The sequence below is a fragment of the Sinocyclocheilus grahami genome, unplaced genomic scaffold, assembly GCF_001515645.1.
Source record: "Sinocyclocheilus grahami isolate Dianchi unplaced genomic scaffold, SAMN03320097.WGS_v1.1 scaffold325.1, whole genome shotgun sequence".
Lineage (NCBI taxonomy): Eukaryota > Metazoa > Chordata > Actinopteri > Cypriniformes > Cyprinidae > Sinocyclocheilus > Sinocyclocheilus grahami.
The window spans coordinates 262,979-285,975 of NW_015505504.1; the positions used below are offsets into that span (position 1 = coordinate 262,979).

The 22,997-nt window shown below is 37.9% G+C and overlaps 1 protein-coding gene across 2 annotated transcripts; it reads left to right on the top strand.

Moving 5' to 3' along the window:
• The first annotated feature begins 1,645 nt into the window (after positions 1-1,645).
• On the top strand, positions 1,646-22,845 carry LOC107602378 (PR domain zinc finger protein 1-like). 2 transcript variants are annotated; one of them, XR_001611028.1, is made up of 9 exons: positions 1,646-2,018; positions 2,529-2,849; positions 6,061-6,180; positions 7,570-7,819; positions 9,982-10,868; positions 10,956-11,084; positions 11,477-12,593; positions 17,448-17,454; positions 22,834-22,845. XR_001611028.1 is itself a non-coding variant. In XM_016294861.1 (7 exons), exons 2-7 carry the CDS (start codon positions 2,679-2,681, stop codon positions 12,005-12,007), a joined length of 2,088 nt encoding a protein of 695 aa, XP_016150347.1. In that variant the 5' UTR covers positions 1,646-2,018; positions 2,529-2,678; the 3' UTR covers positions 12,008-13,243. The 2 variants fall into 2 exon arrangements, 1 of the variants encoding a protein (XP_016150347.1); XM_016294861.1 differs by lacking the exons at positions 17,448-17,454; positions 22,834-22,845 and having other exon boundaries at positions 11,477-13,243.
• Positions 22,846-22,997: the final 152 nt, after the last annotated feature.

A 22,997-nucleotide genomic window follows, 5' to 3' on the forward strand; every position in this document is an offset into this window, starting at 1 on the left:
CCCCCCCCCCCAACCTGACGCTCCCCCGGTGGGGTCAACCCTCCCCTGTAAAAGTGCAAATAGAGTGACGCCCTGGATGATCAGCTCTGCTCACGCCGCGCCGGGCTGAACCTCAGCCCAGACTGTCTGCAAATTAGAGAAATTAGCCCAGTGAAAAGAGAGGCACACTTACGCCATGCGGCCCACATGCGTCTCAAAAATAGCCACAAGAGCCATATGGCAGCCAATTTACTGAGTGTTTCACTCCATGGGGGAAGATGAGTAAAATGGACACTCTGAGATACGACATTTAAATGCAGTTGGTGTTAATCAACATGGTAGAGATGGTCAATGTTTAATATTGGTTTAAATGTAAAATGTCCTTTCCAGTATTACATAGACTGTAGGAAATTGTTTGCCTGAAGTCAAGTTATTAATGTGTGATGAACAGTTTCAATTATTTCTGTAGTCATAGAAGAGCATTTTTTAAAGGTGAATATGATGATTGACATAAGTAATCTTACTTTTTATGGGCAGAAGTTCAGTAACAATCCAAGTTCTATATTAGGTGGTGAAACACAAGGAAGAGAATTTCCACAAAGATTCCTAACATGAAGCGATTCTTTCACTTCGTTCTGAAGCGTGAATTCATAGCATGCAAATATTTACATCCCCACCCACCCCAAAAGTTCTGCTGAATGCCACTCCATACCACATTTTATTCAGAGTTACAGTGGTGTCCAAACATTTTTATTTTTTATTTGAAATGATATTATCACCATTACTGTTTGAGTGATGATTATGCTCTACAGCATGATTTGAGAAGAAATTAGAAGTAGTGCACAATCTGAAATATTTCTTATATTTCGTATAAATATCTAAACATTCTTAAATCAAGATACATTTATATTTTAGCAAAATGACTTAAGATATTAAGTGTTTACTGAAAATGTATTGTTTTTTTTACTGCCAGTGGAGTATAAAAAACTTGATTCAAAGTTTATTTTTCTCATTTCATTGGCAGATTTTTTTTCTTGTTTTAAGCAAAAAAAAATTCAAGACTTCTCAAGTAAATGTATCTAGATTGTAAGAATGTTTAAATATTTGTATTTGAAAACAAGACTGCAAATAATTTTTTCTTCATATTTAAATAATGAATTATTAGAATTTTTATTTTAAAAATAGGCTCATTATTGGACTGTAACTCTTTTCATGCTGTTTGAGTTCCCTTTTTTTTTTAGACCGCTGCTTACTGATGCCCATGGGTCTTCATAGTAGGCCTGATGAATTTACATGGTCCGAACGTTCCAGGTCAGAACTGATGAGTTTAGACTGGACCGAGGTTTCTGTTTCAGAATTTGTGCATGTGGCATCCTGACAGAGGGATGAAACCCTTCAGACAGGTGTTTGAGAAGCTCCTCAGTTTGACCTGCTTTGTTTCCTGTCTCCGTCTCTTCCACTACTGGCCACAACAGAGTATCACACACCAGGCCAGGTCTAGATCTAGGTCACAGAGGTGCTTGTAGCATGTGTGTGTTTGAAGGGAGGGGGGTCTAATTGGGTTAGGACCAGATTGCTCATTAAGAGTCCATCCAAGCAAAAGTCCATTGGTGTGTTTTCAGTGATCCAACCATCTGTTTTTACTCAGTTGTCCAACTGCATTCAGATTGTCCAAGACAATCCTTTGTCTGCTGAAGGTGTTGATGTGTACGTTTGGGCTTGCTGTGTCCGAAATACTTCCAGTGTCCCAATTGGATCACCTTTGACTAATCCTGGCGGTCACATGATTAAAGCCAGATGCTGATTGGTTAGTCTTTGCAACTCAAAAGTCTGGCACAGCTCAGCGTGGACAGTCTGAGTAACAGTAGGCAACGGACAAGAGAGTTTGAAATATCAGAGGGGAATTGCTGTTGGAAGATTCTTTGGAATTTATGGAAACTGGAGAGAAATCAAACAAGATGACAGAGTGACTGGGCAACAGAAAAGCAGAGATGACCTAACCAAAGATATTGAGGATGCAACAGCTGAATGAATGTGAAGTGAGTTTGGAAATTTTTTTTTATTATTATTTATTTCATTCATAGAAAGAAAAAAAATCTGATTTAGTCAAAATGAGATCACCAATGAATATGAAATAATTACCTGTACAAAGCTTAAAAAATACTCCTAGTTCTGGCCTACAGACACAATAGCGCTAAATGTTATATGTCAGTGACTACACTCATAAAATAATACAGTACATTTGTCATAAAAGTCAGGGTTATCACATTTGGCATCATACTTCTTACATCTGTGATGTCTAATTTATTCTCATTCATGAATTACTCATCTAATTGTTTTATGTGATTATACATAACAATCGTTAATGTGTGTTTCTGGCTAGGTGTATGTTTCATTTCTAGCCACATAAATGGTTCACAGTATAAAAATACATTTATATTGTATTGCAACAGACAAGTATATTGTATTATGTAAGGTGTGTATTGCGATCCATTGTACACCTGAAAGGAAATGTGTATGTCTAAATACATCTTTTGGGTTTTCTTTAGATCTTTAACTAACAAATAAAGCAAAAGGAGGACATCTCCAACAGAGAACCAAAGCAACACAAACCAAAGGAGAATATACCAAACGGCTTATACAAGAAAATCTACAAAAAAGATACCGCAGAGAAGCAACTGAAAAGGGAAAGAGAGAAAATGAAGTTGGAGGCATCTCTAGAGGACATGAGCGAGTGGAGGGAGGTAGACTTTGCACTGAACTGCACCTACATCGTCCAAGACCAGGCATCCGAACCCAGCTTCAGCCTTCCCAAAGCCATGACCTCCATTCCTCGGAACCTCACCTTCCAGTACAGCGCTGACAACCAGGTACAATAGCCTGCCGCTTTAGCTGTGTACACTACATTCCCAATTCCTTTATTTCAACATACGTTTGATTCCTCATTATTTAATAAACACTTGTTGCCTAAAGCAGCTTGTGCAACACTGCTTTCACTTTATATGCTTTCCTGGAGCAGATATTAACAAAACAGATTCAGATAGTGCATAGGTGCTACTGAATTGGTATTGTCTTGTCAGAAAAAAAAAACAAAGTCATTTCTGATACTGTTTTGTTGCAAACATATGAAGGTGTTTCAGTTCCTCAGGTTCACCTCTGTCTGAGCCTAGATACCTAACCATTAAGCCGTAACCCTTTAGATGTATAAAAATAAAGTTCCATGAAAAGGGATTGTTCAATTCAAAGTATCAGATACTTCTTGACATCTTTTCGAACTGTATGAGGGCCCTGGGAGGTGTGGTTCAGTAGGTCAGTGTGACGATGACACAGCCATTGGCAGGTCAGGGATCAGGCAGGTAGAGGACCTATGAGGTAACAGCTTAATCACATTAACTCTTTCTCTACCTGACATTCACACACTCACTCTGCTTTCAGTGAGCTTTCACATTGGCTATCCATTTGTTTTTTGTTGGTGTGCGTCTCAGAAGGTTATATTACATCGCTTTCTGTAATATTTTTTTTGCAGTTGAATTACTCCGTTGTCCTTGGCATCCACACGATACTTTTAATTTAAACCTTCATCTTAACTCAAATCAATATATCTTTCATAAAAAATATCAGACTTATTTTTCATTAACGGTTATTTTAACCAGTCAAATTTCACAATAAACTCCTTTAGGATGATACCTGAATAATCTGTTGGGTTTATTTTGTGACTGTGTCTTACTTATTTACCTTTAACTGTGGCGTATCTAACAAACTTCGTAAATTTAGTATTAAAATAAGATTACTGCAGTGCTGTCAATAAAATTTAACCATGGCTGCATTATTAAAAATTCTCTATTTCTGTTTTTTGATCATTGTCCTTATCTCTATCTCTTTCTTGTTTAAACACATTTGACTGTGTCATTCTTCACACCTTTGCTATGGTTTCTTTTGCGTCTTCATGCATTTTGTCACTGCTCTGTTTGTCTTCTGCATGATCCAATTTCCCTCCTTCGCAGGTGAAAGTCAGTTCCTCTTTCAATTGCCCCTGCTCTTTTTAAAGGTGTGAAATTGTGGTCATCAGCTCAGGGAGGATGCATACGCACACATGTACATATACTGGTCTATCTCAACAAAATATGCTAAGACAGAATGTGTTAACATTTTTCAGCTTGTGTTAAGACCTCAAGGTTAGCCAGATATTAAAATTATGTTACTTACTGATTTTCTTTCTTCCGTCAAACACTGAAGGAGAGGTTTTGTAAAATGTTCACGCTGCTGTACTCCATACAGTGAATATATATGTGTGTGTGTGTGTGTGTGTGTATATATAGTTTATTATTTTTTATTATCATTTGGTCTGCACTAAATAGTTTCTTTCTCTTCCCCTTTTCTTTCACAAACTCTTTTATGTCTTTGGTTTATATTCTCATTCTCATCTTTTCCCACGCTGACTCTCCTTTTTTAAGCATGGAGATAAAAACAACGATACAACAACATATTTCCTGTCATGATAGATTGAGGCACAACTAGAATCGCTGTCAGACACATATATAAAAAAAACTTTTACTAACAGCTGATCTCTGTAATCGCACTAGTTGAAATTTACAAATACTTCGAGAGCCATTACACACTTCCCATTTCTGTGCAAGCTATTCCTCTTGTCTCTGCTGATTCTGTCAAAAGCATTGCTCTTACGTTGTAAATGGCATTAGCATAGTGACCAGGGTGCTAGTCATCCGCTAGATGGTTTCTGTGATGCATACGCACACATTCCAAAGATTTTGTATTTGTGAAAGTCTGCGTTTTGCTGCTTTAATGTGTCGTTAGTGCGTTACGACTGCACGTTCTGTTATCTCTCGACTGTTGTCTGATTTTAGCAGCTAGCAGATGCTGATACAATGAGCATTAAACACTGATACTTTTCTTTACATTTTCCTTTTATTTCAAACTGAAAGCTAAATTGGAACTAACAAGATAGAAGTTTTTAGAAGGTGTTAGCGGGCAAAGGCACAAATTTAAACAGTCATGCATCAAAGGGGGCGTATAAACAATGCTCCCTGACCCTTAGTTTGAGAAGTGTGCCTAACTAAGGGGGGCACGTGGCAGATGGGGTGATCTATGCCAGGGTCAGGAAGGACACAAACGCGCAAATGCACACACTTGCAGAATCTCAGCCGAAGGATGTAGGTTAAGCTTGACTGATTAACTTTTGTTTGGACCGAAGATCCTTGGACAGCTTGGGGTGGGGGGGTCATGTTTGGATGGAGGGTTGAGTGCTTCAGCATGTGCATTGGGGTGGCGTGGTGCCGTTGGTCTGACACTCACTCCCCTACCCCCTTCCCTTTACTCCCTAAACCCTCTCTGAGCAGTTAATCACTAAAGACCTACCAATTAGTCACGCAACACTAACGATGCACAATTCTACTGTCGCCACAGCTTTCGTCTCCAGCCAATAACTGTGCCCCCCAAACTATCCTTCCTGTTGGTGCTTCTTGGAACACATCATTCCTTCCTATTGCCTCAAATCTAATTTCAACCATCATAACTATGCTTTAAGTGGACTTTTCATCTAAAATTGTTGCATGTAAACTTATCATAAGAGTTAAATAAGTGCAGGAGTGGCTTGATGATATAAAGGGGGCAACTGATCCCCACACCACAGTGTGACCTATTTACAGGCCTACTTTCTGGTTTCTACAGAGCATTGAGAGTGGACCACCTGTTCCATTTTGTCTTCTATTTTCCCTCTGCTTCCTTTTTTGTCTTTTTAGGACCTCAGACAGGATTGTTTGTCAATACCACACAACTTTTGTCAGCAGGGTCAAATGGGTCAGGCGTTATTGAGGACAGCTGTATGTTTCTAGGTTAGGGTCCAAGTAGAGCAGGGAAAGTATAAGTCTATTTATTTACTTAACTCATTAACCTGCGAGGATAGTGTGCTACCTTAGGTCACCTATGAAGCTTACCAACCAAGCACGCCTCATTGAAATCATGCAATGCAATTTCCTGTTCAAAGTGAATAGATCAATAATAATTTATTTTTATTCCTCCCTGAATAAGTTGGTTCACAAGTGCCACTCTTCATTCTTGCAGGTGACTGGCGTTTTTAGCAAAGAGTACATACCTCAAGGTACACGATTCGGACCTCTTCAAGGAGTTATTCACACCAAAGAAAATGTGCCCCTTCAGACCAACAGGAAATATTTTTGGAGGGTAAGTGACTTCATTGTTGATCTAATCTTTCACCGAGTCTACTGAGTGAAAAGCTGCCAAACCAGTCATGACTGACTTTCCAGAGAATTTTAGCTGAAAGGAGCCGGAAGCGTATTCATTCATGCTCAAATACATCCAAATATGCTTTGGTTTCTTCAACACAATTGTCTTTTTCAAATACTCGCTTAAGTTCAGATGCACACATGCACTAAGAGTAGTTATTCCTATTAGGCTTAGTTTGCTGAACACTCAAGAGGTTACTTGGAAAACACAGAGGAAGCTCTGAGAGATCTTATCCTGTTTGTTGTAGATTCCTGCTTTGTTCTCATACAATGGTTTACTCAGCAGAAGTTACCAAGTATAGCTATTTCGAAACCATTTGACAAAAACGCAAAGAATAGCGCAAGTCTTTGGTTTGTGGACAGGTTTTAGAGAAGTCGGGATTCCTGCACAGAGACTGAGTGGCAGACGCACACACACACAATCACTTTCTTTTCAGTTCTTACATTTCTGTTGTCATATCAGCATGCAAGTGAACTTCAGTCTCTTTATCTCCCTGCCAAGGGCACTAGATATATCTGTGTGTTTGTTTGTGTTTATATGTGTGGCTGTGCTCGTGTGAGGGCATACATGCATGCAGGCACGAGTGTGTTTGACATTCGTGTGTGTCACCGTGGGTTTTCTTAGTCTGAGCTGTCCTTTTCTTTTCTCCGTTTCCTGTAAATCCATACTGACTTCCTGTTGCCATAAAGCAATGAAATGACACAGCATGTCACGTGACCAAAGGCAGGTGGACGGATGTGAAGAGCAGACTGTTCGTGTGGGTGAAAGTGTGTTTGTGTTTATGAGTCTTCAAGGGTGTAACTGCTAAAAGGAGTGTCTGCGATAGGGGACTTAACATGCCCTGGCACATCTCAGCAGTGAATTCCCCCATATACAAATTAGAATAAAAGTGGGTGGAGACAGGGGAGGAGAAGCGCGTGTGACTGGCAGCATGTGTAGAACGTTTTGACACCCAGCGCTTTATAAAGAGCTTGACATCATTGACACACAAAGTTAGTCACACATTTTCTGCGGGACAAGCCACACACACACACACACACACACATAAACTTTCACAGGTTAGAAGACACAGAGGAATTGATATAAACAGCTGTTTGAAGAGTGTTCTGTTCATGGCAGAGGTGAAGAATAATTTGTAACAACTTTATTTAAAACGTATTTACATATTGTCACTGAAATCAATGTATAATGTGTTGTTTGTATAATGTGTTAATTTTTATTTTTTAAAAGATCAAATTTTAAAATTGTAATGTTTAATTATGATGGCATTGTTAACATTGCAGACTAGCATGAAGCATTAACGTGATTTCCTTTCTCTCCATCCAGATCTACAGTGGTGGACGCCTACACCACTTCATTGATGGCTACGATGTCCACCGCAGCAACTGGATGCGGTACGTCAACCCAGCACGATCGCTGGCCGAAGAGAACCTGGTGGCCTGTCAAAACGGCCAGGAGATCTTCTTCTACACCATCCAGCCCGTGGAGCCCAAGCAGGAGTTGTTGGTGTGGTACAGTCCGGAGTTCTCCCAGAGACTGTGCGGCCAGCAAGAGCAACCAGACAGTCTGAAGCCAAGTGAGTCATGGGCTCTGGAATTATCCCACATTATTTGGCACTAGGGAGGGAAAAACTGGATAAAATGTTGGTTTTTATGTAGATAGTTTTTTCCTTTTAATTTTATTTCTTTATTGCTTTCTCTCTGGCTTTTTTGAAACTATGGAATTATTAGTCACCTGAGTTATCTTTGTATATTGCCCCTCCTGTGCACTCTCACCCAAGATAATGTTTATACTGTGCCTGGTCTCTGTCTTTTCCTCTATTTCTGAATCAGGTGACTTTTTAATGCCTTTATTCTAAAAGATCAGCAATTAAATGGGCACCCTCAGTTCTTCTGTGTACATTATTTATGCTGATATTCAGGGAGGATGTTTATTTTAACTTTTTTTTTCTTGTGGCAGTGTCTTATATAGGTTTGACCATTATGATATTATGCCACCAATAGCAACATTCATCACACAGTTACGGTGGTACCAGGCTTTTATTCGTTGATAAGTCTGTTCTAAAAAAATTGTTACATTAGTTTGATCTAATATATAATATAACACTACACACACAAACACACACACACAATATGATAATTAATTTTGATTCTTTAAATGTCATTTGAAACTCTAGAGGTAGTAAGCAATGAAAGTGACTGTAAATGAAACTGTTTATGAATGTGTATGATCCGTAAGTATGAGTAAGCATGTGTATGTTTATGACAAAATGATGGACCCTCTGGATTTTCTATCTAAGGAGATGACATGCGATACTCCCTATGTCACATTGATTCAATCTCACACTGGCACTGTGCTATTTCCTGTCTTATTCACTCCTCGGAATGTATGTATGTCTATGTGTTCATTTTGTGTGCTGTTATTAAGGACCATTACCTGAGTCATGTTGACACGTATACTCCTCTCACTGGTGATGCTTTCACTGAACAATTACACCTGATTATTAAATATCCCTCTTTAGAAAGTCAGGCACTGTGAAGCACATTAGCCTTTTCAGAGCCATTTTTTTCAATTAATATCATTCAGTCTGCGTTAACAAGTTTTACTTCCTGTGTGAGGTTTAAAGAAATCTGTATATTCAGTTTTAGAAAGCGTAATATTACATCATTTAAATTTTTTATGGACTTTGGCATAAATATAGATTAATTTCTTAGAACACATCTGCTGATACTTAGTCTAACATAAAACATAGTAAATGTCTGTTGCTTCTGTTCATCTGTGTTCCTCCATTGTTTAGATTTTAGAATTTGTATTAATGTTTGTAAGTTGCTTTGTGCTGTTGTGCTCTTCAAAGTTTCAAATATCCATTTTCACTTTCCTCGCGGTAGTTAGGAAATACCTAGACGATGCCTGTAAATGTTGCACCAGATTGGTTTACATCAGGTTTGAGGAAACAAGCTTTGACCACAAGGGTTATAATATGTTTGTGTAATCTTCCCATTGCTGTGTGACACAGATGAGCCTTGTACTACTCTCCATGATTTAGCATGTTTTGTCTGAGTCACCACAAAGGTTACTGAAAAAAGCTAGCTGTTGTGGCTTTGTTTTTACAATCTCTAGAGTGAAAGGACAGTAATAATTTGACCTTATCTCGATTTCCTTTATAACAGTAAGTAACAGTTAGTGCTAAAGTGGTATTGTAGGATTTTTCCCATGGTTGAGGACATCTGCTGTTATAGTGAGTCAGAGTATTTTCTGAGTGAGAACTATTGGCGTCACACGAGGCTCCTTTCTTCCGACACATACATATGCCCCTCCACCTCACAAACATACACACCCACACTGCGAACACCCACACGGTTGTAATCTAGGTGCTACGTGAAAGCAGTACTATCTCTTTGTCAAAAAGAAACCAGTCAGATATCTTCTGCCTGTCAGCTTTAAACTGAAAGAGCTTCCATTTACCATAAGTGAGCATTTGAGGAGGATGGTTATGAGTAGGTGTATCACATACAGGCATACAGGCCTGTTCGATGGGTGACCGGTCTGTTGCTCTGCAAAGACTTTGACCTGCTTGGTCAATTTCAGCGACAGAAGATTTGTTGAATGTGAAATGGGTTGAGTCTCAAACAAGACTTCCCACACCAGTTTCATACTTGGATTCTCACCTCTGCTGTCTGTCAGCATTCACACTACAACTTACACTGTGTGACATTTTTTTTCTCTCTCATTCTCCAGAGTACATACCTGATTTTGAGTATCAGAAGCAGCCCCTACCTCAGTACACCTACTACCCTAAACAGCCCCAAAGCCCACACAAACTTCAAAGTGAGGGACAGGAAGATGAAGTGGACGAAAAGATCGATGTAGAGGTTATTGAGAGGGACACGCCACCTGACACACCGGATGAACAGGTGGTGGATTTCAGCAAGAAGATCCACAAAGCTGCTTCACCAGAGCCTGTCTATTCTCCACATCCCAACCAGAAAGAGATGAACATAAGAATTCACCCATATCCCGCCCTGTCCCCACCGCAAGACCTCCCTCTCCACTTACACGGCCTCTATGGTCATCGAGAAGGTCTGATCTCATACCCTTCATTGCCCTCACCTAGACCCCTGCAAGCTCCATATCCCTTATTACCACCATACAGTCCTCATTATTCACGTCTGCTGTTGCCTCCATACTCCCCTCCCTTCCCTTCCATGTTGCCCTCAAAAGGGGGTCTCCGGTACAACGGATTCCTGGGTAGTGATGGCTTGCCCTACCCTTCCATACCCCAACCAGGTCTGTTACCAGTTACACTGCCCTATCCTACCCCACTTCATGGAAGTCTGAAGGAAAGAATCCCAAATACTCCACCCCGAGGAGCCCCTGCAACACCCGAACTCTCACCTCAGCCAAAGCAATCCCCTCAGCAAACGTTCCAGAAGCCTCTCTCTGAATATGAAGAGGCCATCAACCTCAGCCTGGCTACACCCAAGAGCATGTCACCTTCATCCTCGTCCTCTCCACCAGCACCTGGGTACAAGTCTCTCCCGTACCCACTCAAGAAGCAGAATGGCAAAATCAAGTATGAATGCAACATTTGTCTCAAGACCTTCAGTCAACTGTCCAACCTCAAAGTGAGTAGAATGTACATGATTTAGAGTGTTGTTTTTGAAAGATATGGAACTGAGTAAGACTAAAGAGTATGTATGTTCATTTTAAAGGTGCACTTGAGGGTCCACAGTGGAGAGAGGCCATTCCAGTGCAACTTGTGCAAAAAGAGTTTCACCCAACTAGCCCACCTACAGAAACATCACTTGGTCCACACAGGCGAGAAACCCCATGAGTGCCAGGTGAGTGTATATGCTGTGAAAGAAAATCAAGATAAAGGGCATCAGATGACAGTTATACTCTGTTAACATGCAATGACACACACACAACATTGCTTATTTCTGACAGAAACTTTACCTTGTCACTCCTGTTTCCTTTAAGAGAAACGCTTTGTTGTACAGTAACTAGAGAGGGTGTGACAGTGGCGTCAGCCTGTGCTACTCATTCATCTTGACCACCGAAAATAAATACAGTCCTTTAGTGAAAAAACACGACTGGCTCACTGTCTACATACCAAAGCAACAACAAGGCAATTGTATAAGGCAGCAGAGAGGTTGCCTTCTGTTCTTGTCTGCTGCCTCTTGTTTGCTTTTGAATTACAGGATCTTATAATATTCTCTTTGAATGTCTACAGGTGTGCCACAAACGCTTCAGCAGCACCAGCAACCTGAAAACCCACCTACGCCTGCACTCTGGGGAGAAGCCATATCAGTGTAAGCTGTGTGGGGTGAAGTTTACCCAGTACATTCACCTCAAACTCCACCGTCGGCTGCACAGCTCCCGTGACCGACCCCACTCCTGCCAAGCCTGCACTAGGGGCTTCATCCATCGCTTCTCTCTGAAACTCCATCAGCGCTCCGGCTTCTGCCCCGCTGCCCGTCCTGAAATCCCAGAGCTGAGGCAAGCAGCAGAGATGGTAGAGCGCTTTGATGCCAGTCAGGAGGCTGAGGCACTGCCTGAGAGTGCTGGAGAGGCTCAGGTGGATGCTGTCTTGGAAAAATGGTTGGCTATAACTTTGGAGAGCAGTGAGGGGAAGGAGGACGTTGGATTCCTCAAAGCTTTTGCTGTAGTACCTCATGGGGTAACCGCCATGGGTCATCACCAAGAGAGAGCCAGCGTGGTACACTTCAACTACCGGCCCTCTATAAAGACTGAGGAGGTGTAGATGAGGGAAAATGTTGAAAGGATGACATATAGCTTGTTCAGGTCTTCCAGAAACCCAAAAAATTGCTATCTATGCACAGAGTATTCCCTAGTTGACACCAAAAATCAGAGAGAAGATGCGTAAACCAAGCCAATTAAAGCCGCACCAAACAAAGTGTTTCCAAAGACTTGAAAATTATGTCAAGTGATTGCACTTCTACCCTCTGACCTGTTATAGAATGAAGATGTGATTATAATGTCCTCATACTTCAGCTGGTTTTCAAACCCATGTGAAAGTCTATTTGTGTGAGTTTGTCTTAACTTATTGTTGTTGTTGTTTTTTCTTATTTGAGCACTGTATCAAATGTTTTAATACTTGTTTATATGTGTCCTTCTCTTTTTTATGTTTTTTTTTACTTCTTTAATTCTTTAAAAAAAATACAGGGATTCTCAGGAATAATGTGTTAATCCCACTATGGACACTATGTGACAGTCCCAAAAGGACTGGATTTTCCCGTCCATTCCATTCATTGTGGATGCGAATGTGTACAGTATGAGTATGTGTGTATGATTTTACCTGGTGTTAAAAAATTCTGGACGTAATCCTTGTATGTACTGTCAGTATCTTTTCAAGGGATGATTCACTGTAGATTGTAATGATAATATGGCAGAAGAAAATGTTTGGTTTTCTCTTCAACAAACAAGTCCTGAACCCTTTTGACATTGGAAAGAGAACATGCCTCAGTTTTAATTTCATATTTAAAATAAGAGAAAAATTCTTTGTTTTCTTAGTTATATTGTTACTTGGTTGTGTCTACCAATGTTTACTGTTGTCTCTTTAATCCAAACAAGTATTGTTAGCACTATGAAAATGATCAAATCAATGTAGCTGGAACTGAATTTGCCAATCATGAAGATTGCAATACTTTTTTATAGACTACAGAACTACAGACACAACAGTACCTCATACTAAAAAGTTAAATGGTCAGGTTCATATTTTATGCTTTTTTAATTTATTTGATATCAGCACAGGAACAAGCAGGAACTAGATCCAAGTGCAGGATATTTGATTGTTAGCTACAGCCGGGTTTAGAAACAAGACGGTTCCATTACTTAGTGACTTTTGTACAGTGACTTTTAGTGTTTCTTTTGTTATCCTAGTTTATTTTTTGACTCCGTCCAAAAGATGTTGATACTTTATATGTGAGAACCTATTTTTGACAAACTTTTATAATGTAGCACATTAAACATTACTTGTCTAAGACCTCACTCTTTCTGTCTTATGCTGTTAATGACTTAACTATGTCACCCACACACTCATACAACACCCATCAGGCTTATTCGTTTGAAAGTCCCACACAAAAGTTGATCTCTGTGGTCGTATTTCTAGAAAGTAGAGGAACTGAAATCGTTGCTCATCAGCTAGGACTGATCAAAAATGCCTACTATCACATGCAACACTGTTTTTCATTTTGACATGAAAAAAAAAATAAAACCACCTTCAACCTTTACCTACTCTTACTTATAGTGGAATTTACAGTAAAAACATAGTTTTGGTTTCAAATGAACTCCTCTTAGCTATTATATAATAAAAGATGATAATAAGTCATGTTTAATGGCTGAAGAAACTTTGACATCAGTTCAAGTTAAATTTTGACTTTCTGAAGCACCTAAATGCTGGTTAGCCCCGCTCCAATAAAACAAAACAAATTTTGTTGAACTATACAGTTGTGTTCAGAAGAGCTTTCAGTTATATAACTATGTAAAATTAACTTAGTTCTACTATTTGTGAAACTGGAGGTTAATATGAAGCAAAGCACTGATTTGAGTAACTTATCTGGCAGTTTGTCATGCTCAGTCACCATTCCCACACAATGCTGACCTGTACTTTTACTAAACCGCTCTTCTAGTCTCTATCAGCAGGTAAAACTGTGGTATGATCAACATAAATGTCAGGAACGGAAGACAAAGCAGTTACAGTAAGTAATGCCTCACATCTTCTCCGTCCTCTCTGAGTACAACGCTTATCTGTTTCCTTTTGTCACTGGCTCCCCTCTTCTCCCCTCAAGGGTGCACACATGAAGGGAGAGTCCCACGCCACACACACACCTCAGACCAGAACAAACACACCTCAGCAGGGTATGTGTGAGAGAACGACAGACAACAAGTGAGAGAGACTACATCTGTCATTGACAGCATGACAAACCACCACTTTGAATACATCTTAGGAGAAGTTGCAAGAGGCCCTTTTATGGCAGAAAAGAAAGAAACAGAGAGAAGCATGTGAAAACACACCACCGAGAAAGAAAGAGTGGAACTTGACTTGCTGTAAATGACATGACACATGAGTTGTGTGTGTGTGTGTGTGTGTGTGTGTGTGTGTGTGTGTGTATGTGTGTGTGTGTGTGACATGTTCAGAGTATTTGCATTGCCTTCCTGTACAGACTTAAAACTTCATGCATTCAGTAATTGCTAGTAAGTCATTCTCTGAAACCCAGAAGCTTAGTTCCTGTCAACAGTGGCCAGCGCAGCACTGGGCCAAAAGTAGTTTAAATGCATAAAACATAGTGTTGTTATCTCAAGAATGTACATAACCTTGATGGCATGCAATATTTATGTTCATTTTGTTCAAGAATTAGTTGATAAGTGTATTGAGTACACTGTAAAGTTAGAGATTATTCGACAACATTTTACACCATTTCAGTCTTTCTACTTAAAAAAAATTCAAATTTAATTCAATGTTTTACTTGCAGTTTCTTTGTAATTATTTGTGAAATTTCCTAGCAATTTCTAAATGGAACTGGGTTTAAAGCAAATCCTATCTTTTTTATTCTAAGGGAAAATGTATATGAAACCTAGAAAACAATCAGTTTTTTTCCATTTAATTCATGTTAACATGGCTTTAATCCTGTGCTTATTAGGTAAAGAAATGTGATGTATGATTGCTAACATGTGGAAAGGTTTTAAAATGTAATATGTTTCAATTGGGGCGAAACAATTTTAAAAAGCACATCAAAGATAACTGGTTTCGTAGTTGACCTACTATAAGCCTTCAAGGACTAGTTCACCTAAAAAAAAATAATATTGTGTTAAAAACTGATTTTACACATCCGTTTGATGTTATTATGCTATATTAATGTAATTAACTGCCTACTTACAGAAAGACTTGTGTAATTTGAATACTAATGACAACATTCACGGGCTATTGGCCAGATTGGCTGCTTTCCATTTGACTTCTTTCTTGTCTTATCCATAAATCACTTTGAACTGCAGTCATTATGTATCTGTGACTACAAGAAAATTGAAAGTACAACTGGCACCATCTTTTCCAGCGAACCCAACAGGTCTGGAAAAGCAACATTCAATGATGATTTATCACACAGGAGTCAGGACCAAGGCGACAGAAATCCTGCTCTGTCAGATCTTACATCATTGGAAGCCTTTTAAGAGCAATCCAGTGGAAATTTTAATACATTACTTGGTAATATTTTACAATAAGATTCAATTTGTTCATGTAAATATTAGTAAATGCATTGGCTATCATTAACTAACAATGAACCATACTTTTAAAGTATTTATTAATCTAGGTTAATGTTATTTTCTATATCTATTTATTTAATTATTTATTAACATTTCAGTTTGTATAATTAAGATGTTAACAAATTGAATTTTTTTCTAAAAATGCTTCCAACTTTCTTTTAGACAGTATTTGATTTGGGTCCTGATCCCCCACTTTGTGTTTTTAAATATAGTTACACATGTTACACATCAAATGTCTGATATCACCCCCCCAACATACCCCCCAAAAAAGGTAAGACAAAAGAAAAAAATGACAGAAACTAGCAGGTCACATTACTAATACATGTGTGGGTGAGTGTCCAAAAGGCAGGAGAGACTGTTGTCATGAATAAATGTAAATATTGCATGTAATCTAGTCAACAGTCAGTTTAATGCTTTAATGCATTTTCGCTTTTTCTTCTTCAGCTCTGACTCAAAAACCCAAGCATGATTAAAAGTCTCAAGTGAATTCCAAATATGCACACAGTTGCACAGTAAAAAGCTGATGACACGTTAGATAATGTGCCTCACTTCTAACTAAATCAACTGTATGGCTGAGATAAAACCAGAATTTCACTGTAAATATTTCATATGGTTACACGTTCCTTTTCCTATTTCACTAGAAATGTTTCACACCTAATTTGTATCAAAAAGACCACAGGTTTACTTCCAGATAACTGTGCATGGATTGTCTGCCTAACCTGTTTTGTTTACAGCAACATTAAAAGGGTGGAATGACTGACAGGCAATCAGCATAACTGACCTTTCTACTTTCTTTTTCTTTTAGGTAGTACAAGGATTTGTTTCCTTCTGTGTAATCTGATCAGCTTTGTACAACTGGACGCACTCAAATGCACAAACAAGATCAAGAATTTGTGTGCCATAATGTATCATCCTGGTGTATTTCAGTTTGATGCCTCACCTCTACAACTACAAATGTTTTTTTTCTGTTTCTATTCTTCCTCAGCATGCAAAACAACAAAGTACTTCAACAAGTGTGAGTGGGTACTTTCACAATCACATTTTCCTTGCCACTATGTAAAAAATAAAAAAAAATACTTTATAGAACAATAAAACACATTTGCTAAATTTAAATGTATCCCATTAACATTTGTATATTATTTTATTTATCTAAATTTATTTTATTTTGAAATTTAAATTCACTTTAATGTTATTTTATTTTATTTCATTTATTTATTTTTATTTCAAGTATTGCAAGTGGCACTTGATCAGCAGCACCTTCTGACTGTTGCATCTCATCAAAACTAGCATAAATCTCATTCACAGTGGCCAAAACGGCTGATCCTATGAAGACTGGATACGACTCCCAGACCAGGTATACACAAACAACAACAAAAATTCACACATGCCCCTCCTTCTTTTCCAGAGAAAGAGTTTTACCTTGTAACAAGACTTCCACATAACAAACATTTCTGTGCATCTGTGTACGCTTTTAATACAGCTGCCTTCATCTTTAGAAATGATGATGATAATGTTAGTAATATGTGGTGTGACCAGGAATTTTTAATAAGTGGACCATGAAACAATAAGCATGCCTGCATGACATTTATTTGATTTTTATTTTTTTAAAGGTCTGGACATGCCCTGGTATGTCAAATGGGCAACATCGTTCTGTTTTTCTCACATCAGATTAGTCATCAACTAGTTCAAATGTTCATACACTCCTTTTGCCAATCAAATTTTCGTGACTAACTGGCACAACAGTCATGTCATGTTTCTCAACTGGCCGTGTCATTTACTATTATAGAATTGATTTTTTAATGGACCTTGAAGAAAACATGGGCTTTTCTGACTGAAGTCTGTGTGACAAAACAGTAAAATAGGAAGCAGCATGCTCTTTTCTCATATGAACAGGGCAAGAAAAAAAAGTAACTGATTGCAAGTATGACAGTACCAATAAAGCCATTTCCGATTTCAATTTCCATTTCTGTTTCGGGGCATCATGCACCTGTTTTTGAGGGGTGCCAGTGGTAGTCCTGGCTCACGTCATGTCCTAGATACAGGATCGTTTTACCTACTATGTGCTAAAATGTTTTAGAAAATAGAAATTTATGTATGTATTTATTTATTTAAATTATATCATTTAAAAAAATAACTTGTTTTGTTTTTGCAATTGAGTTTAACAGCCAGCGATCACAATGCACTTTATTGAATGGAAAAGAGCAGGGCATTTTCCATCATATCTCAAAGTCATGAGAGTTTCAAGTGACAGAAGTGTGAGCAGATGATGATGGTGAACTATAGCATATGATCTACGGAAAAACACGACTCATATTTAAACACATCAAGTGTTTATTTATACGTTTAGCATTTTAGACAGACTTACAATAATTATCAAGTTAAAGCTGGAACCGAGATGGGCCTCGTGCATGTTGTCCAATTGGGTGCCACCTTGTGACAAGTGCAATCCTATATGAAATCCATGTGGGCAATTGACATGGGGCCATTATGGAACCCGCGGACAATCCTTTATGGGGCCCATTTTTCAGCCCAGTTCATACCCATATGGGCCCCACATTCAAATGTTGGCTGGGTGAGTGCCGTAAAGGAAAAGTGTCCGTCTGAAATAATACATTTAGACTCAAAGCAGCGCCTCTTGTGCCAAATCAAAGTTAATTTAGAGCAACTTCCTTCCTTGATATTACAATCCTTATCAAATGAGTGTAATATCAAGTAAGAAAGTTTGACTTGGCATAAGAGCATTGCTTTGATTTCACCTCAGTCTGAATGTAGGCTATAGGTTATTATGATGCTTCTAGTCAGAGCAATACCTAATTCAGTGGACTTGCAGTTATTATCATTTAACTAGTTAATTTTTTCAACATTATTGTTGTTTAAATGTTCTTCTTTTGTGGTTCAGATCGATGGGCGTTATTCAACAAACAAGCCCTGTCAGTACTATAGAATTTATTTCAGTTACACCTGAAACCAGAAACTGAATTCAATCTATAACTGCTGAAAAAGTACCACCTCAACTCTGTGTTTGAATACACATGAGTAGCCATAGGTGTGTGTAAGATCATTGTATTTGACTGCTGGTTGTATAATCACTTTCATATTTTATGCATTGTCTGTTGTATAATTACGTACATATTATATAATTAGGCTATACGCTAATTGTTGCTCTTTGATACGAATATAATATAATATCAATGACTGATGTTATTTTTTTCAGGTCCAAGATCGGTTTCTTAAGAAATCCACTTGACAGCGTAGATCGTTGATACACCACAAATTCAGTTCAGAGATTCAACTACTAGGCTTTCACATTTTTGGTGAATTAGCGCAATCTACAGGTCAAAGGATGGTATCGCTATGTAGGAAGGTTTGGGTTGTGTTGCGTAGAACACCTAGGCCTACATTGCACAGTACGATTCTTTTAATGTAGTAAGCATACAGTCAGGGTGCGAAATACACAGGGGGCTGGGTGGTCAAGTGATTGGCTGTCAAGTGATTATTTGAAAAAAATCTCATTAATTACTTAATGTACCAATTAAGAGAGATTAATTAATTAACATTCACATCGTGTGTCGATTAAAGATAAAGTTATTATTAAAGATAATAGTTATCATGGTGTTCATTTAGAAAAAAAAACACTGAATAGACATTACAGAAAAGTAGCTGAAATATAAGTAGCTTTAGATAGAAATATTTTAATTAAAAATACAAAAATACAAATAAATAGTGAAATATATATTTTTTTTTTATAAAAAACTCTATATACAACCAAAAGCGCCAGTAGGTGGTGGCAAATACCTGTCTTAAGTCAGTGAGTCATTCAATCATTCATTCAATCGATTCGTTCAAACAGCTGATTCATTCAGAAACGAAGCAAGTTGCCACCTTTATGAATGGTTCACTGAATCATTGATTCTCTCGATTCGTTTAAAAACGTGGATTCATTAATGAAACACCGCGGTGTGTTGATCAAAGACGCACAACAGTTCTCCTAGGGCTTTATTTTTTTTAAGTGAAATTACTGACAATGTGTCTAAAATGTAATTATTCACACCTTTACCTTATCTTCATTTTTTAGTAAAAACTGTTATGTAACCTATTTTTGTATTTCTACCAGCCAATGATGATTCTGAAAGAAAATACTCACTGAATCATTGATTCTCTCGATTCGTTTAAAAACGTGGATTCATTAATGAAACACCGCGGTGTGTTGATCAAAGACGCACAACAGTTCTCCTAGGGCTTTATTTTTTTTAAGTGAAATTACTGACAATGTGTCTAAAATGTAATTATTCACACCTTTACCTTATCTTCATTTTTTAGTAAAAACTGTTATGTAACCTATTTTTGTATTTCTACCAGCCAATGATGATTCTGAAAGAAAATACGCAGTGTTTGTTATAGTAACACATGCAGCTTTCACGCGCATCTGATGGACAGAACCGCACGCTTATTTCAGCCAGCGGTGCTGTAAATGTTATAGTTATTTTAGCAAATAGTTTGCTCCATAAATTCAGTTCAACAGCATTAAGTTGAAGAGGGTAAACTTTATCACTCGACTGAATCTACACATGCATTTTAGGTGTTCTTGCTCCGTCCAAGCAGTAAATGCACGTCTTTGAATGAGCCTATTCTTCAACCGCTCAGGTACTGTCAATACGACCCATTTCAGGGGCTGCCAAATGATATTGTAAAATCAGCCAGGTCTATAGAAATGCATATTAATATTTACAAGTAAATCTCCATATTATCCCCCCCCCCCCCCCCCCCCCTCTAGTTTTGACGATACAAATGTCTGGCAATCTGATCAAATATTATCTGCCACTATTCAACGCTTAAGATTGATTAAAACTTGTTTTATAAAAAACAATAATACTACAAATAAAAAAATATATATTTTATATTAAGTGGTTACCTCTTCATTTGTGCATATGGGAATACAAAAAAATTGTATTGTACAAAAAGATTGTTCAGTGGCGCCATCTACTGACCAATAAATGACATTACTTCTTGTGGGAAAAGAAGCACAAGTACCAGTAATAGGTGCGGTTATATTTGTTTGAATAATTAGGCCTATTTCTGTTACATTTTCAAATATGGCCACAACACACTTGTTTTTCAAAGTGTTGCTTAGAAAGGCACTGCTGCTGTACACGTGTGAGTCATAGACTACATAGAACTATAGCAGACACTAGTAACAAACCTTTTGATAGTTGTCCAAAAGAATAAAACTAAAGAAAGATTTTACAGTAGCGTAAATAGTAGTACTGAGGGACAGTAGCTGAATAGTCAAGGTCAAGGTCACATTTATTTATAGAGCACGTTTCTAATAGGCCTACAGCTAGTGTATCCCAAAGTTCTGTACAAGAAAAGTAACAACAACAAAATAACTTTAACTTTGTTTAGATGGTTTTTTTATTATTATTATTTATTTATTTCCTTTTCTTAACTTCTGTTAACTTTAAGGTCCAGTCATAATATTTCGATTTGAATACAGTTCATATAATGTGTTGTTTGCAAAATAGGGCATGTCACTATAAAAATTGTTTACATTTAGTGCGCAACCTTACATACAAAATTATGTTTTAAAGAAATGGTGTCCCTTTAATTAAAAACCATTGTTGTGCTCTGAAAGTGTAAAACAATTGAGCACAGTAGGCTACAATCAAGCTTAAACGGCCCACTTTACCTGAATTCAACCTACATAAAATATAACAAAGCTAGAATATAACCAGTATTTAGTATCTCCTCTTGAATCAGACGTTAAGGTGATAAAATAACTACATATTTATACAACTAACCGACATTGTACGCTAATGTTACAGATCGGTTATCCGAGCTTCACTGAAACTAACCAAATCCTCTATTTACATTATCGCCCATTCGATGTATTTATTGCGTCTGTGTTTACCTGTCAGTCATGTAATGCATGATGCTGGCGATCTTTTTCCGAAAGAGAGTGAAAAAAGACAGACGCCAAACTTGCTAATTCGTATAGGCACTGCCATCACCGACCCGATGTACTTCTAGCTATGATCCAGTAGGCCTATGCGTGAATTTTACACATAATGCTTTATTCAGATTTACCTTAGAGTAGCCTATGGATTTTGAAAATCAGCTGAAAACTTTTTATGTCATAATTGTCCTTTTAGCAGGGGCGGGACCTAAGCTTGGCCACCCCACTCAAAACTGCAGTTTTGTCCCTTTGTTTGACAAGAAATGCATTTATTAAGACGCGGAACCGCTGTAGCCTATCTCTTTATGACCACATTAGACGAGAGACTTTTCAGACGCGTACTTCATCTTCGCCTCAGCGCCAGGCGCAAATCAAACGAGCGCGGAAATTAAGGAACATGTGTCAAATGAGCTTCAGTAGAACAACAGTGAACTGCGGTCTGATGAGGTGTTGTAGGCTGTATGTCAGTAAAACAAACTTTCCTCTCCTGACAGCTGTTTTACCGTGCTCATGGGGCACACTTTTCAACTTTACGCGATTATAAGGCGCACGCTCTCGCTTCATCACAAATAATGCCTGCAATAATCTATGAGCATACAATGTAGTTCTGTCGTCAGTTAAATCATGAAATTACCAAAAAGGTGATTAGTGCATTCATTTATGTATAGCATCACATTAAAGAACGTCTCTCAAATGCATGTACTAAAATATTGTACAATTCGAGATCACAATATACAATATAGGCCTACACAATAAGAAGCGAGCTGTGTTTTTTTTTTTTTTGTAATTTAATGCACAAGTAAATATGAACACAGTGTACTTATACTATATTTTAATTTTGTAAAGTACAAACGAAAATGAAACCATTTAAATGCATAAAATAACTCATTTTACAATCTGGCGTTTTTGTGCTGTTGACTTCCGTCCCTTTTTAAAAAAAATTTTAATTAACCAATTCTTATCACTATCTGCATGTCTCATCAATGAGTATGCGATGGAGAACAAGCTTTTGGGGGGTTTGAGAACCAGAACCAAGCTGACTAAGCAATAAACCTATAGTGAGCTCCTTTATTAAAATACCTGGAGGTGAGGAATGATACACAAATTGTCATATTCACTCAGCATTACTTGATCTAATTCACAAATATCTCAAATACAATTTAGTAGAAATTAATTGTATTCAGTTGTGTTTTAGGCACTAAAACAGTCCAATACTTTATAGTCAATCACATTTTTATATTGAAATAATGAAGATTTCTGTGCCACCCCAGACTGGTTGCTGGCCCCTGGCCACCCAAAACATCCTGGCTCCACCAATGCCTTTTAGTGTTTCTTTCGCGAATTCGTTCGCAAAGAGCTATAATAATAATAGCCTAATAATAATAATAATAAGAAGAAGAAACGAATCATTTTCGAATGTGGAGATTAGGCTACTGCGGACCATGAAATAACGTTATTGAAACGCTTAATTTATTTTGGCTGTTATTTGTTGCCACACCTTGATCAGTTGATCAGAATG

What these genes read in the sequence shown, in the direction of transcription:
- LOC107602378 (XM_016294861.1), top strand. Translation starts at nt 2,679, where the DNA reads ATGAAGTTGGAGGCATCTCTAGAGGACATGAGCGAGTGGAGGGAGGTA. An exon ending in AGTACAGCGCTGACAACCAG is followed by an intron (nt 2,850 to 6,060) that starts GTACAATAGCCT and finishes TCATTCTTGCAG; the next exon opens with GTGACTGGCGTTTTTAGCAA. An exon ending in AGAAACCCCATGAGTGCCAG is followed by an intron (nt 11,085 to 11,476) that starts GTGAGTGTATAT and finishes GAATGTCTACAG; the next exon opens with GTGTGCCACAAACGCTTCAG.